The sequence below is a fragment of the Saimiri boliviensis genome, chromosome 5 (assembly GCF_048565385.1).
Source record: "Saimiri boliviensis isolate mSaiBol1 chromosome 5, mSaiBol1.pri, whole genome shotgun sequence".
NCBI lineage: Eukaryota > Metazoa > Chordata > Mammalia > Primates > Cebidae > Saimiri > Saimiri boliviensis.
Window position 1 is genome coordinate 906,707 of NC_133453.1, and position 14,272 is coordinate 920,978.

Consider the following 14,272-nt stretch of genomic DNA (forward strand, 5'->3'; position numbering starts at 1 on the left):
GATCCTGCGCCGGGGAGAGCCGGCCGGGCGCCGCCGTCTCCCGACGGCCGCCGTGGGGCCTGCGCGGCCCTCCGGCGAGCCCGACTCCGGGTCTCCGGCGCCTGCGCCCCTCGCGCCCCGCCGAACCCGCGTCGTGTCCGTGCTCCGGCCGCGGCGGGGTTGCGGCCGTTGGCCTCGGGCCCCGCGCCCCCTGCGCCTTCGGGGCTCCGGTGTAGCCTGTCCGGCGGGAGAGCCGCCGCCTGCGCTGCGGTGCGGGCCCCAGGAGGACCGGCCCGGATCCCGCCGCGTTCCCGCGCTCGGGGTGCCCGCAACCACGGGGCTTGAGCCTCTCTCCGGGATCCCAGCGCGCCGCGGGGCCTGCGCTGCGGGCTCGAGGCCCTTCTCGTCCTTACCGTCCACGTCTCAGGACACCCGGCCAGTTCGACGTCGCTTCTCCTCTGCGGAGTTCCCTCTCTCCGTCTTTCTGCTGCTGCCTTAAGACTTTCTGATTTCTGGCCTGGGTTACTGTAACCTTTCTCCTGGTTCCAGCCTTGCCCCGACGTGGGCCCGGGAGAAGTCTTTGTAAAGTGGGTAGCTGGCCATGTTCCTCCTAAGCACTGAATTCTTAAAAGTCAATTTTTGGGGATAAAATTAAGACTTTTGGGGCAGACGTAGGAGGGTCTGGGCTCGTGCTCGGCCTCTGCAGGCCCCCGTCCACCTTCTCTTCCGCGCACTGAGCTCGGCTCTGGGCGCGTTTGCCTCGCTGGGCTTCTGAAAGGCTCCTGCACTCTGCCTGGAAGGGCTCGGCTCTGCAGGTGCCTCCTCCGGGACTGACATCCTTGCTGAGTTCTGCTCCACTGTCCACCTCGTTGGCCTCATCCTGAGACTGCTCCTGCTTTTTGTTGTGCAGCTGTGCTGGGAGCAGTGGGAGCCGTTTGCTTCCTAGCTTATGTTCTGGTGGGAGAGAGACAGTTGCTCCTGGAAGTTCCGCGAGATGCTCCCTGCAAAGCTGTCCTTGCTTCTGTTTGGTCTGAGGTGGGGTCACTTGTGTCTTCTGGAATCAAAACTAGCAGTGGGAATGCGGTTACTCAGTGGTAGCATTAGATGCTGTCTGCTGGGTTGGGTTCCCATGTGTGCTGCTCACGGGATGCAAAGGACAGTTCTAAAAATCTGAGCCTGGACTTGCAGGCATTTCTGGTTTGTATTTGAGTCCAAATTTAGTGAGCTAAGGTCATATGAAGCCGGCTCTGTTCCCTCCTGAGGCCAGGCTGTGGCCGTGGAGTGCACGGGAGGCTCAAGGGCCGATGTTGCTCAATGACACGCTGGCGCACGTGGACCTCACATCCAGGAGGCACAGAGCGAAGAAAGAGGCATCTTTCCTGCCGTCTTCCCCACTCCCGCAGGACAAAAATTGCATGCCCTTACCCTTCCTTTCCATCTCACCTTAATTACTTTTACAAAGAAACTTTTGTAACATTTACAATATATTCTGAACAGTTATACTACTTTGTTATTTTATCTTTTGAGACAGGGTCTTGCTCTGTGCTGGAGTGCAGTGGTGCGGTGTCCTCTCACTGCAGCCTCTGCCTCCTGGGCTCAAGCCATGCTCCCACCTCAGCCTCCCAAGAAGCTGAGACTACCAGTATGTGCCACCACACCTCACTTATTTATTTATTTATTTATTTTTGTAGAGATGGGGTCTCCCTGTGTTGCCCAGGCTGGTCTTGAACTCCTGGGCTCAAGTAATCTACATGGCCTCCCAAATTACTGGGCATATTACTTTTTAAAATAAAGATTTCTAACATTGACATTTCAGTCTGACGAGTTACATTTTTAAGGAATTAACGTTTTCTAACGTAATGTATTCTGAAGAGTTGTATTATTTTTTAAGAAACAAATTAAGGTTTTACAGCAGTTAAGTGCATTCTGAAGCTCTAAATAGGTGTCCTGAGCTTTGTCTATAGGTTGGTTCTAAAAGTAGAAAAACTGCCCCCCACTATAATCATGTCATTGTTATTTATATTGTAGCAATAATTAGTGCCGTTCAGATGCTTAGAGGAGATGTCAGCCTGTGACTAAAGGTCCCATTCAGTGTTGCTGTTTGAAGGAACACTGCACACTTGAACCCCAAACTCCGTATGTTATTTCTTCCTAGCCTCCTATACATCTGCGGGTTTGTGGAGCCTTTCCCTCCTAGGGTCTTAGGCTGGGTTTGTGTGTAGAATGTCTGAATTTTTTAGTTTTGTCAGTTGATTCATACAAAAGAATAATGGCAATATTAGTCTTGAATTGTACCGGCAGAGTGGATGCATTTGAATCCTTCACCCAAATCAGGAAATCAGGGGCCTGTGTCCTTGTGCCTCGTCCCCACTTCAGCGTCTGCCTGACCCCGAGGGAGCCACCTGCCTCAAGTTAGGTTTACCAGACTCTTGTTTCAGAAGTAGTTTAATCACATAGGTGTGTTTCCCTGAACTACTTATTTAGATTGTTTTATAACAAAGGAATCCTCCTGCTGACTCTCTTCTGTAACTTGCTTTTTTTCCACTTGTTATATGGCTAAGATTCACCCTTGTGGCCGGGCGCGGTGGCTCACGCCTGTAATCCCAGCACTTTGGAAGGCTGAGGCGGGTGGATCACGAGGTCAAGAGATCGAGACCATCCTGATCAACATGGTGAAACCCTGTCTCTACTAAAAATACAAAAATCAGCTGGGCATGGTGGCGCACGCCTGTAGTCCCAGCTACTAGGGAGGCTGAGGCAGGAAAATTGCTTGAACCCCGGAGGCGGAGGTTGCGGTGAGCCGAGATCGCGCCATTGCACTCCAGCCTGGGTAACAAGAGCGAAACTCCGTCTCAAAAAAAAAAAAAAAAAAAGATTCACCCTTGTGTGTAGTTCATTTGTTTTCACTGCTGTAATTCCTAGTATGAATGTACCAGAATTTAAAATCTGTCTTCTTGCTGACGAGTGTTTGGGTTGTTTCATTTCCTTTTCTCCTCCTTCTCTCCCTCCTTCCGTTTCTTCTCCCCTTTTGTTCTGCTTGGCTTTGCCATGGAGAACCTGACTGTCCTGAACATTCTTGTGTCTTCTTATCTGTGTGTAAGCATTTCTCTGGAATATAAATCTAAGTGGAAAGTGCTATATCCATATAGATAAATGCTTGACCGAATTGCTTTCTAAAGAGATTATGTTAATGTAGTTAAGAGTTCCTGTTGATCCAAATCCATTCTGACATTCGGTATTATTAGATTCTTAATTTCTGCTGACTTTGTAGGTATAACATCATCACGATTAGGATTTTGTCTCCTGTGAAATGCTTGTTCCTATTTCTTGTCATTTTTCTGTTGGACCATGTGTCTTTTAAAAATGTTTAAACTTTAAATAGGTTTGGTTTTTTTTTTTGAGACTGAGTCTTACTCTGTTGCCCAGGCTGGAGTGCAGTGGTGTGATCTTGGCTCTTTGCAACCTCCACCTGCCGGGTTCAAGCGATTGTCCTGCCTCAGCCTCCTGAGTAGCTGGGACTACATGCACATGCCACCATGTCTGACTAATTTTTGTATTTTTAGTAGAGACAGAGTTTCACCATGTTGTCCAGGATGGTCTCGATCTCCTGACCTCATGATCCACCAGCCTTGGACTCCCAACGGGCTGGGATTACAGGCATGAGCCACCACACCTGGCCTAAGCCATTGATCTCGTAGAGGTATTCTGGATATTCTCTGTTGGTTATGTATGTGGCAAATACCTTCTCCTAAATTGTGGCTCATTCTTTCATTTTCTTTATGGTGTTCTTTGTGAACCTTTATTCTCAATTTTAACGTTACATTTATTAATCTGTTTTTTTATAACTAGTGTTTTTTGTGCCTTGTTTGAGAAAGCTTCCCCTACCCTAAAGTCTTTCAGGTAGTCTCTCTTCTTCTAAAATGTGAGTGATTTTATTTTAGACTTTGTTTTCTTTGGTTTGACAGGGTCTCGCTTTGTTGCCTGCGTTGGCCTCGATCTGGGCTCGAGCAGTTCTGCCTTAGCTTCTAGAGTGGCTGGGACTACAGGCGCAGGCCATGAGGCTTGCCTGGCTAAAAGTTTAGTGTTTTGACTTCCACAGATCAGGTCTTTTATGCCCTGGGCAACATAGTGAGACCTCATATCCTAGTTAAAAAAAAAAACATGAGCCGGGCGCGGTGGCTCAAGCCTGTAATCCCAGCACTTTGGGAGGCCGAGGCGGGTGGATCACGAGGTCAAGAGATCGAGACCATCCTGCTCAGCAGGGTGAAACCACGTCTCTACTAAAAATACAAAAAATTAGCTGGGCGTGGTGGCGCGTGCCTGTAATCCCAGCTACTCAGGAGGCTGAGGCAGGAGAATTGCCTGAGCCCAGGAGGCGGAGGTTGCGGTGAGCCGAGATCGCGCCATTGCACTCCAGCCTGGGCAACAAGAGCGAAACTCCGTCTCAAAAAAAAAAAAAAAAACATGGCCACGTGAAGACACATAGACACAGGGAGCAGCTCTGTGATAGCGAAGGTATAGATGGGAGTGACACAGGCACGAGTCAGGCACATCAAAGATGGCCAGTGGGCCACAGATGCCGGGATAAGGCAAGGAGGGGCTCCTTGGAGGTCCATACTGAGAGAGGTGGTGTTGGGAGGGCCAGCCCCCCTTTCCTTTCCACCCAGGCCTGCCCTGTCCTGGAAGGGCCTCATGTGGGCATCCTGCAGGCTTGTCCAAGTTCGCTGTTCCTGGAAGGCTTCTCCTCAGCCAGTCACCAGTGTAGGTGTGGGAGGATCTGGGTGGGCAAAGGCTGACGTGGGCCTTAGAAGTGGGCACGAGGCCCTTTGGTCGGGAACTCTGGGTTCTGGGTAACCAGCATGTGGTCGAGAAGAGGGGATATGGGACCTGGGAAGCTTGCCTGGGCCCCAGGGTCTCCTCATTTCGTGGAGGAAACTCCAGTCGTGGTTCTGGTGCTGGCCAGAGCCTCTTCTCGGTGTTTATCTGAAATCTGGATGACCGGGTGGGCGCCTTGCTTCCTTCCAGTAGAGGAGGTCTTCTTGCTTAAGGGCTCTTTTTGTTGAGTTTGGCCGTGAGGACGGGGTGTTGGTACATGTGCACCTACGTTTCAGGTGCTTGCCAGTGTTCAGGATGGGACTCTTCAGTATCTCCACTCTGCAGAGTGGTCACATGAATGTATGCATGTGACAAGATTGCATAGAACACATGCTTACGCACACGCACATGCTTACTCGCGCACACGCACACACACGAGCAGGTAAATGCCGTGAAATCTGGACGAGGATGATGGATGGTATCCAATCCGTTTCCTGGCTGCGACACTCTCCTGTGAGATGTCACCACGAGAGGAAACTCAGTGAAGAGTATGTGAGATTTCCCTGTATTTCCACCCTGTATCAGCATTTGAATCATGTGTAAGAGAAGCTAAAAATACAAATCTCCGGTGCCAGGCCTGTCTCTAGGAGATGTGACCTCTTGGCCACGGCCCCTGTGACCTCAGTCGCTGGCAGCACTCAGGTGATTCTGTGTGCAGCTGGTGGGGTGGTGGGGACTCACTGTGTAGGGGAGAGCTGCGGCTGTGGGAGCTGTGCAGCCCCCGCATGCCGATGGTTCATCTTGACCCGGGGGTATTTCCTGTCCTGTGCTTCGCGCATGGCTCCTTCCCAGCGTTCTTTGTTTGCCCTCTCTCCTCTGTCTTTCCCATACCTTCCTATGTATTTTTCTCAGAAAGAGCTTTTAGCACCACTCTGGGTGGACTGTTGTCCCCTCGCAGGCTCTGACCCGGGACGGCAGTCGGCTGTGTAGGTCCTTTGGGACCGAGCTTAACTCAGCATTATGAGTGAGTTGGTTAAACTGTCTTTATGTTCCTGCATTGCTGATGCTCATCAGGTTCACGTTGTTTTCTAGTTGTTGCTGGAGGTGGAAGCTTGGCGATTTGCCTCCCTTCTTCCCATGGAGGACAGAGGTGTAACGGCCTTTGAAGAGGACCAGAGATGCCTCTCCCAGAGCCTCCCTTTGCCAGTGCCCACAGACGGCCCAGCTGCTCAGACCCCTGTGGAGCCCAGCAAGTCGTTTTCCTCAGCCCACAGACAACTGGGCAGAAGGAATGGGCTTTCCAGACTCTGCCAGAGCAGGATGACGCTCTCCGGTAATGACCTTCAACATTTCAGGCCTTAGTGCGGAAATACAAATACAGAGTTGCTGTGTTCTCATGGAAGCCTCTCAGCAGTGATTAAAGTCGCTTACTCTGTTTCTGCAGAGAGAAAATTCCCCATTAGGTGCTTGGCTTGCATTGGCAGATGACTCCGGCAAGACCCTTCCTGCCGCTTTGATTCTGCTGTGATTGCCAGGCAGCTGGTGATCCTTTTCAGGCAGCAGGTGGAACTCACCTTCACATTTCAGGGTCAACTTACAGCAAATGTTGTTTCTTACTTCAGAGCGTGTGAGAACGCCTTTCTAGGCTAGGCTGTTTTACTAGGAAATGCGGCTTTGCTCATGCATTTACTGAGCTAAGTGCAGTTTAGCTCAGTAATATTGAATGACTCACTGCTGCACGTGTAGGCTTTCCGCTTGGCCACAGACAATTAAGACAGGGTCCCTCCCCTCAGGGAGGTTTTTGCGACACGACAAGCACATGGCTGCTGACTTCAGGAGGCAGGTGGAGGCGGGCTGAGAGGTGTGGGGCAGTGATTTCTCCAAGAGTCTGCTGCCTGCTATGTCCAGGCACCCCAAGGGTCTGGGCCACGCTGAGGAAGAAAGCGTCACTTGTCTTTGAAGGGCTCATTGTCCGATGAAGGCAGCTAGGGAGACAGCCGGCTGTGTGCTCAAAGCTAGGGTAGGCTTGGAAAGGGGAAATGCTTTGGGATGACAGAGGTGGGCACAGAGCTGCAGGACATGGTGCCCGGGGTCTGGTCTCCAGGCCGAGGAGCACTTTGACACTGGAGGGAGGAGGGTGTCAGCTGAGTGTGTGCACTGGGGTGTGTGAGGGCGTAGAGAGGAGGGCCCTTCAGGGAACACCTGGGATCCTGCAGGGAGGCTGGGCTGGGTGGTGCACGGCCCTCAGGAGTGGGCTTCACCCGGGCGGTGATCAGGAGTGTTCTCAGTATCGACAGGTGAGTTCCTTTTTTGCAGCATCATTCTGGTGGCTGCATGAAGAGTGGGGTGGGAGCCGGAGGCACAAGCCTTGAGACAGGAGGAGGAGCTGTGCTTGGTGACTGCTGTCCAGGAAGAGGAGGGGCGAGAGAGTGGCTGGACAGCCGTGTGGTTTCCTGCCTCTGTGAATGGTCCGCGTAGGGCCACTCATTGAGAAAGTCAGGGGTCCTGGATGAAGGACACGGAGGGGAGGGGAAGCGGAAGGGCCAGGTGTTGCATGCTTGGTTTTGAGCACGGGAAGAATGCAGCTGGCGTCTCCTGAGGTGGGAAGAGGGCGAGTTGGCCGTGGGAGCCCTGGGGAGGGGTCCAGGCTGGAGGTGTGAGCGTGGGAGTCATGACTCATTCCTAGTTCAGATGAGTTTAAAGCTACACTAAGTTGGTGAGATGGAGCCAGGGTCACTGAGAGGTGAGAGGGTGGGAGGTGGGGGAGCCCAGGTGCCCGGGGAAGGTGGTGTGGGAGGAGGGGGAGGCCTGAGGAGTCACTGCGGGGCCGAGTGTTTTGGGAGCCATTGGCGGTGTTGCTGAGAGCAGGTTGGAGTGGTGGGACATGAAGCCGGCAGGCCAGTGAGAACACTGCATAAGGACCTCCTGAGTCACAGGTCGCTTCCAAGGAGTGAGTGACAGGCGGCTGCCGGACGGGCCATGGGGTCTTGGAATGACTTACAGAGGACAGAAAGTGGGAAGGAAGGAACCTTCAAGTGTGGTTAAACTTTTTGGAGACAAGGTCTCACTCTGTTGCCCAGGCTGGAGTACAGTGGTGCAATCATAACATAGTCTTAAACTCCTGGGCTCAGGTGATCCTCTTGCCTCAGCCTCCTGAGTAGATGGGACTACAGGTGCACACCACCATGCCAACCTAGTTTTTAAAAATTTCATTTTTAGTAGAGGTGAGTTTTCCCTGCATTGCCCAGGCTCATCTTGAACTCCGTAACTCAAGCAACCTTCCTGCCTCAGCCTCCCAGAGGCTGAGATCCCAGACGCGCCTGGCTTGCAGTGTGATTTAGACACAGAAGTGTTGATCTTGAACTGTTTGTGCTTCCGAGCGGACCTGGTGGTTGCCTGCCTGGATTCTGGGGACCATGTTCAGACATGTAGTGTGAGTGTGCACTAGCTGTGCAGATGGACTTCATCCTGGCATCTTTTTGCAGGAGTTGAGGGCAAGGGCTGTATGCTTGGCCTGTTTCAGAAGTGGACTCTGGCAGCTGTGTGAAATCTAAAGCTTTGCTTCGCTTCTCTTTCCAGAAGACAGATGGAGCTCCTACTGTCTATCATCACTGGCTGCCCAAAATATTTGTACAAGTAAAGTGCACTGCCCTGCTGCCCCTGAGCACACGGACCCAGCCGGTCCCCAGGGCAGTGTGTCCTGTTGCTCCCTGCTGCGGGGACTGTCTTCAGGGTGGTCCTCACCCCTGCTTCCGGCCCCCGTGTGCAACCCTAACAAGGCCATCTTCACCGTGGACGCCAAGACCACAGAGGTATTTGCTTCTGTTTTAGATCCAGCTGTATAGATGTAGATTTGGGGTTTGTGCCTTAAGCCTGGAATGCGTGTGTTTTAATGCAATTAGAAAAATACTGGGGGCTGGGCGAGGTGGCTCACGCCTGTATGCTCAGCACTTTGGGAGGCCAAGGCGGGTGGATCATGAGGTCAGGAGATGAGACCATCTTGACTAACACCGTGAAACCCCATCTCCGCTAAAAAATACAAAAAATTAGCCAGGCGTGGCAGTGTGCGCCTGTAGTCCCAGCTACTTAGGAGGCTGAAGGCCGGAGAATTGCTTGAACCCAGGAGGCGTAGGTTGCAGTGAGCCGAGATGGCGCCTCTATACTCCAGCCTGGGCGACAGATCGAGATTGTGTCTCAAAAAAAAAAAGAAAAATATTTGGGTAGTTTGGGAGGTGTGAGGATTGTTTGAACCCAGGAGTTCAAGACCAGCCTGGGCAACGTAGCAAGATCCCATCTCTACAAAGAAATTAGCCAGGGGTGGTGGAACACACCTGTAGTTCCAGCTACCTAGGAGGCTGAGGCAGGAGGATCGCTTGAGCCGAGGAGTTCCAGGCTGCAGTGAGCTATGATTGTGCCAATGCACTCCAGCCTGGGCAACAGAGTGAGACCTTGTCTGTCAGGAAAAGGCTGGCTTCTGCGTGGTCCTCCTGAGTGCCTGGCTGTTCTCAGCAGCTGGTGGAGCTGCTGGGGATGTCTGCATCTTTGCTCTTATTTGTAACTCCTCAGATCCTGGTTGCCAATGACAAAGCTTGCAGCCTCCTGGGGTACAGCAGCCAGGACCTGATTGGCCAGAAGCTCACACAGTTCTTTCTGAGGTCAGATTCCGACGTGGTTGAGGCCCTCAGCGAGGAGCATGTGGAGGCTGACGGCCACGCTGCGGTGGTGTTTGGCACAGTGGTGAGTGGATGTGGGTGCAGCACTTGGTTGGGCCTCAAGACCAGCAGCCCATGGCAGGAAGAGCTCAGCGTTCCCCACCGGAGCTCTGCAGGGTGGCCACCTCAGCTTCTTCAGCTGCAAATGTCATCCCAGGGGCCGTTTCCCTGCTTCAGCTGCGGCGGGAAGGGGGGCCCTTAAAAATGAATCATCATGGGAATGGACCCTGTGACTGTGGCTGGCTCCTGGGGGGTGTCGTGGGGTGGCCCCTGCTGTGTTTGAGGGCTGTCCAGGCCCTACATCGGATTCTCAAGAGTGGACGGTTTTATTGTCTATTGATTTTTACATCACCATGTGTACATTCTGTTTGGGTTTGTTGGAGTGGGCAGGGGGTGGGCCTGAAAGTATTTCCCTAGACAGTGCTGACTCTCACCTTTGCCGTGTGCCCTACCTGGACGTTGACAGGTGAGCTGAGTTGGATGTGGAAGACCCAGCCCAAGGCATGGAAAAAGCTTAGGACCAATTGTATCAGAAAATTGCTGGTTCAAGAAATTGACTACTAAGAAGAAAAAATTAAGATATTCACCATGTGTTGGTGTCCTTTCTTTAAGAAATAACAGATACTGCTTTTTTCACCCGGCAATATTGCCATGGGCCTGAGAATGAAATCTACTCTGTTGATAAAACTTTCACTTGGAGATTGTAATGTTTAGTGTCAGAAGTCTTGTTTGTATTTGGTAAACTTCTGAAATGAAAGACAGGTAAGCAGAAGGGGAAAATGTCGCAGTGCCTGGAGTTTGGAGGGGCCTCCGGGAAGTAGGTTCCCCATCCAGACTGGCCTTCTGGGTCCACGGCACGCAGGTGCGACCCTCCCGTTTCCACAGGTGGACATCGTCAGCCGCGGCGGGGAGAAGATTCCGGTGTCTGTGTGGATGAAGAAGGTGCGGCAGGAGCACCGCCTGTGCTGCGTGGTGGTCCTGGAGCCCGTGGAGAGGGTCTCAACCTGGGTGGCTTTCCAGAGCGACGTGAGTGTGCAGCTTTTGCCTCGTGTCTCACGGACACCGGAGCCGGTGTCTTTTTCCTCCTCGGCAAGCGCCCGTCTCCGTCTCATTCTTTGGGAAGAAAGAGAATGAGGAGCCTGCAGGGTCTGCCCGGTGCTGCCCTCACTGATTGTGTGCACTTGGGCAGGGAAGGAACCTCTCATGCTTCAGTTCCTCACCTGTAAACCAGGGCATAATCATAACTCATGAGATTGTTTCAACATATAAATGAGATAATGTATGTAAAACCCCCAGAATACTGGCTGGCATTAGGGACAGCCCTCACATGTGAACTGGGATATTATTAATGAGCCTGTGGTGTGGGCCATGCTCCTGAAGGGCAAGAAAGCCCACAATTGAGATATATCTCTGGTAGGAGGAGAAAGATGATGTTCTTAATCAAATTCACGTGTGTCTATCTCCTGCACTTTGGACGGAGAAGTCATGTTAGCCGTCTTGCTTTTGACTTGACAGTTTTGAAGTGTAGTCAGATTTACAGCTGAAGTGCAAGAAGCTTTGACGGTAAGCACTGGGCTTTTCCTCCAGGGGACCATCACGTCGTGCGACAGTCGCTTTGCCCATCTTCACGGGTTCCTGTCTGGGGAGGACGTGGCCGGGCAGCGCGTCACAGACCTGATCCCTTCTGTGCAGCTCCCTCCTTCTGGCCAGCACATCCCAAAGGTAGGGCTCTCCTGCCCTTTCACACTGTGGGATGGGGTCAAGTTCTTGGCTCCGAAGCCATAACTGGAGATTAAAACAGAGGATTCCCGAAGGCAGGAGTGGCTTTGGGGGTGGGACATGCTCAGTCTTCAGCTCTCTGCACTGAGGCCTTGGTCAAGGGCTGGAGCCTTTGTGGCCCTCCACTGACCACTTGTCCCCTGAGTCTTCTCCCTGGAGCCTGCTGGGGGCATGTGCTGGGGTCTCTCTGTAGGAAGGACTGGCTGATGGTAGGGTTTCCCTTCAAAGCAGGATGGCCTCGTCAGTCGGTTGGGGGCTGGGCGAGTGGCGTTGGAAGGCGTTGGAGGTTGGGGAATGATCTGAGGCTCTAGGAGTCAACTGGATCCTCCAGGCTCCCCGTTTCCCACCTAGTGTGCAGCTTTCACACAGGACCCCATTGCTTGCATTAAACTGATATCACACCCCAATAGCCTGCAGGTTTTGGCTGAAATCAGCTCTGGTGCTGCAAGAAATAGGAGATCTTTTGAGGACATCCACAGGAACGCCCTACTTTTCTGGCTTGCCTTGAACTAAGAACTTCACCCTCTGAGCCTATCATTTGCTGTTTTAAGCTTCCCAGCTCGGTTGGTAGCCCTGCTGCCCCCATGTCTGTTCTCTCTGTGTCCTTTGCTCTAAAGCAGTAGCCACTTGGGCCTCGGAGTTGGCAGGAGCATCAGCCAGTGCCACCGCTCTGCTGAGTCTGAGCAGAAGCAAACCACCGCTCTGCTGAGTCTGAGCAGAAGCAAACCTCTGACCTATCAGAGGCAGTGTGTTCAAAGGAATGTGCACCGGAAAACACGCGTGAGCGTGTTCTCAGCAGAAGCTCTGTTCCTAGTAGCCCCAAACTGGAGCCACCGAACACCCAGCAGCAGCAAATCGAGACGGACTCTGTGAGCCCTGGAAAGGGGACCCTGCCTCCCGCTTGTTCCTTGGCTGGCTCACTGGGACCCGGGGCCACCTCGGTTTGAGAGAACTGGGTCAGGGCCTGGGCTTGCCACAGGGAGCCTGGGGTCTTGAGTTCTGACCTTGACGGCGGCAGTGCTATGTTCAGGACAGGGTAGATGAGCTGCCATGCCACGGCCCCTCCAGTTCTCCCGTTTTACAGGGTGAGCCCTTAAACAAGGGCGGACACACAGGCTGGGCCTACTTTGTCATCTTGTAACTATAAAGGGAAGAAACTCTTCAACATTTCTGGTGGCCAGGCGCGGTGGCTCATGCCTGTAATCCCGGTACTTTGGGAGGCCAAGGCGGGTGAATCACAAGGTCAAGAGATTGAGACCATTGTGGCCAGCATGGTGAAATGCCATCTCTACTAAAAATACAAAAGTTAGCTGGGCATGGTGGCATGCACCTGTAGTCCCAGCTACTTGGGAGGCTGAGGCAGGAGAATCGCTTGAACCCGGGAGGTGGAGGTTGCAGTGAGCTGAGATCTCGCCGCTACATTCCAACCTGGCGACAGAGAAAGGCTCCGTCTCAAAAAAAAAATTTTTTTTTTTGGTTTGGGCTGGGTGTGGTGGCTCATGCCTGTAATCCCAGCACTTTGGGGAGCTGAGGTGGATGGATCAGGAAGTCAGGAGTTTGAGACCAGCCTGGCCAACAAGGTGAAACCCCCTCACTACTAAAAATACAAAAATTAGCTGGGCATGGTGATGGGCACCTGTAGTCCCAGCTATTCGGGAGGCTGAGGCAGGAGAATCACTTGAACCCAGAGGTGGAGGTTGCAGTGAGCCGAGATGGTGCCACTGCACTCCAACCTGGGCGACAGAGCAAGATTCCTTCACAAACAAACAAACAAATCTTTGGTTTGGAATGCTGTATTCATCAGGATTTAGTTGGGAACCTAGTACATTCCAAGTACTTAAAGCAGAGGTAATGCAGTACAAGAGTCTGGTTGTGTGGGTGACGGGGAGCTGAGAAGGCTGCTGAGAGCTGAGTGACAGCGGGAACCACTGACCCCTAGGTGGGAGAGATGAGGGTGGAGGGTGGGCCTGGCCACCCACAGAGGTGGCTGCTTGGACATTGCCCAAGCCTGAGCTGGGCGGGAGAACACATCCAGAGATGTGCAGCTGGTGGGGTGCAGCCTGTGGAGCCAGTACCCTGGGGCCAGAGCAAGGATGGCACAGTTGCCAGTGGCATGGCTGAGCCCCGAGCTTGAGCCCCACAGTCCTCCCTCCCTCCCTCCCTGCTGGTACCCGGCGCCCTCATTAGGGGTGTCTCAATTGCCCTGGGGCCACTGTGCCTGGGGTGGCTCTGGGCAGTGAGTCCTCCCCACCCACAGAAGGGCTCCTCCCTGGGCAAGGTGGGGTCAGGAGGAGAAGAAGGCAGAGCAGTGTGGGTGAGAGATGTCCTGGGGACTTTTCCCGATGACATGTGTGGTAGAAGTTGGGTCCAAAGCAGCACAGACCCAGTGCTCTGGCACATGAAACACGGCTTGCGCTGAACGATGAGCCTCTCTTTCAGAATCTCAGGATTCAGAGGTCTGTTGGAAGAGCCAGGGATGGCACCACCTTCCCTCTGAGCTTAAAACTGAAATCTGAACCCAGCAGTGAGGAGGCGACCACCGGCGAGGCGGCCCCCTTGGGGGACTACTGGGCCTCTGTCTGGGTGTTTCGCACCATCAGCGGCCTCATCACCCTCCTGCCGGACGGGACCATCCACGGCATCAACCACAGCTTCGCACTGACGCTGTTTGGTTATGGAAAGAGTGAGCTCCTGGGCAAGGTGGGTTTACCCTGGGCGCCTGGCTCCCCATCCCCGCAGAGGAAGCTGCTGTGCTCTGCGGTGCTGGCATGCGTGTTTCAGGCCTCGCGCCCGGTGAGCTCTCTACCTCGTTGCTTTACTCAGGAGGGACCTGGGGCCCCGGGAGGAAGGTCCCTGCTCGTAGCCAGCAAGCTCCTTCCTCTCCCCCCAACCCCAGCAACCACCGTCAGAGGGAGGGAGAGGAGCACTGTGCCTCGAAGCCCTGAGAGATTGGGTCTGACTGACGGACACAACTACAGGGGCTCGTT

The 14,272-nt window shown here is 53.3% G+C and overlaps 1 protein-coding gene across 6 annotated transcripts in view; it reads left to right on the top strand.

Moving 5' to 3' along the window:
• The window catches only part of PASK (PAS domain containing serine/threonine kinase), a 42,665-nt gene that overhangs the window by 940 nt on the left and 27,453 nt on the right, over window positions 1-14,272 (top strand). For 3 of the 6 annotated variants that reach the window (XM_010347286.3, XM_074398728.1, XM_074398729.1), the window contains exons 1-7: window positions 10-1,014; window positions 5,887-6,127; window positions 8,374-8,606; window positions 9,361-9,531; window positions 10,392-10,532; window positions 11,094-11,228; window positions 13,725-13,985. In XM_010347286.3, the coding sequence (XP_010345588.2) occupies window positions 5,932-6,127; window positions 8,374-8,606; window positions 9,361-9,531; window positions 10,392-10,532; window positions 11,094-11,228; window positions 13,725-13,985 (1,137 nt within the window). In that variant the 5' untranslated portion in view covers window positions 10-1,014; window positions 5,887-5,931. Of the gene's footprint in view, window positions 1-9; window positions 1,015-5,886; window positions 6,128-8,373; window positions 8,607-9,360; window positions 9,532-10,391; window positions 10,533-11,093; window positions 11,229-13,724; window positions 13,986-14,272 lie in introns of those variants that run through there. The other 3 variants (XM_010347289.3, XM_003936767.3, XM_010347287.3) reach the window with 2 other exon arrangements.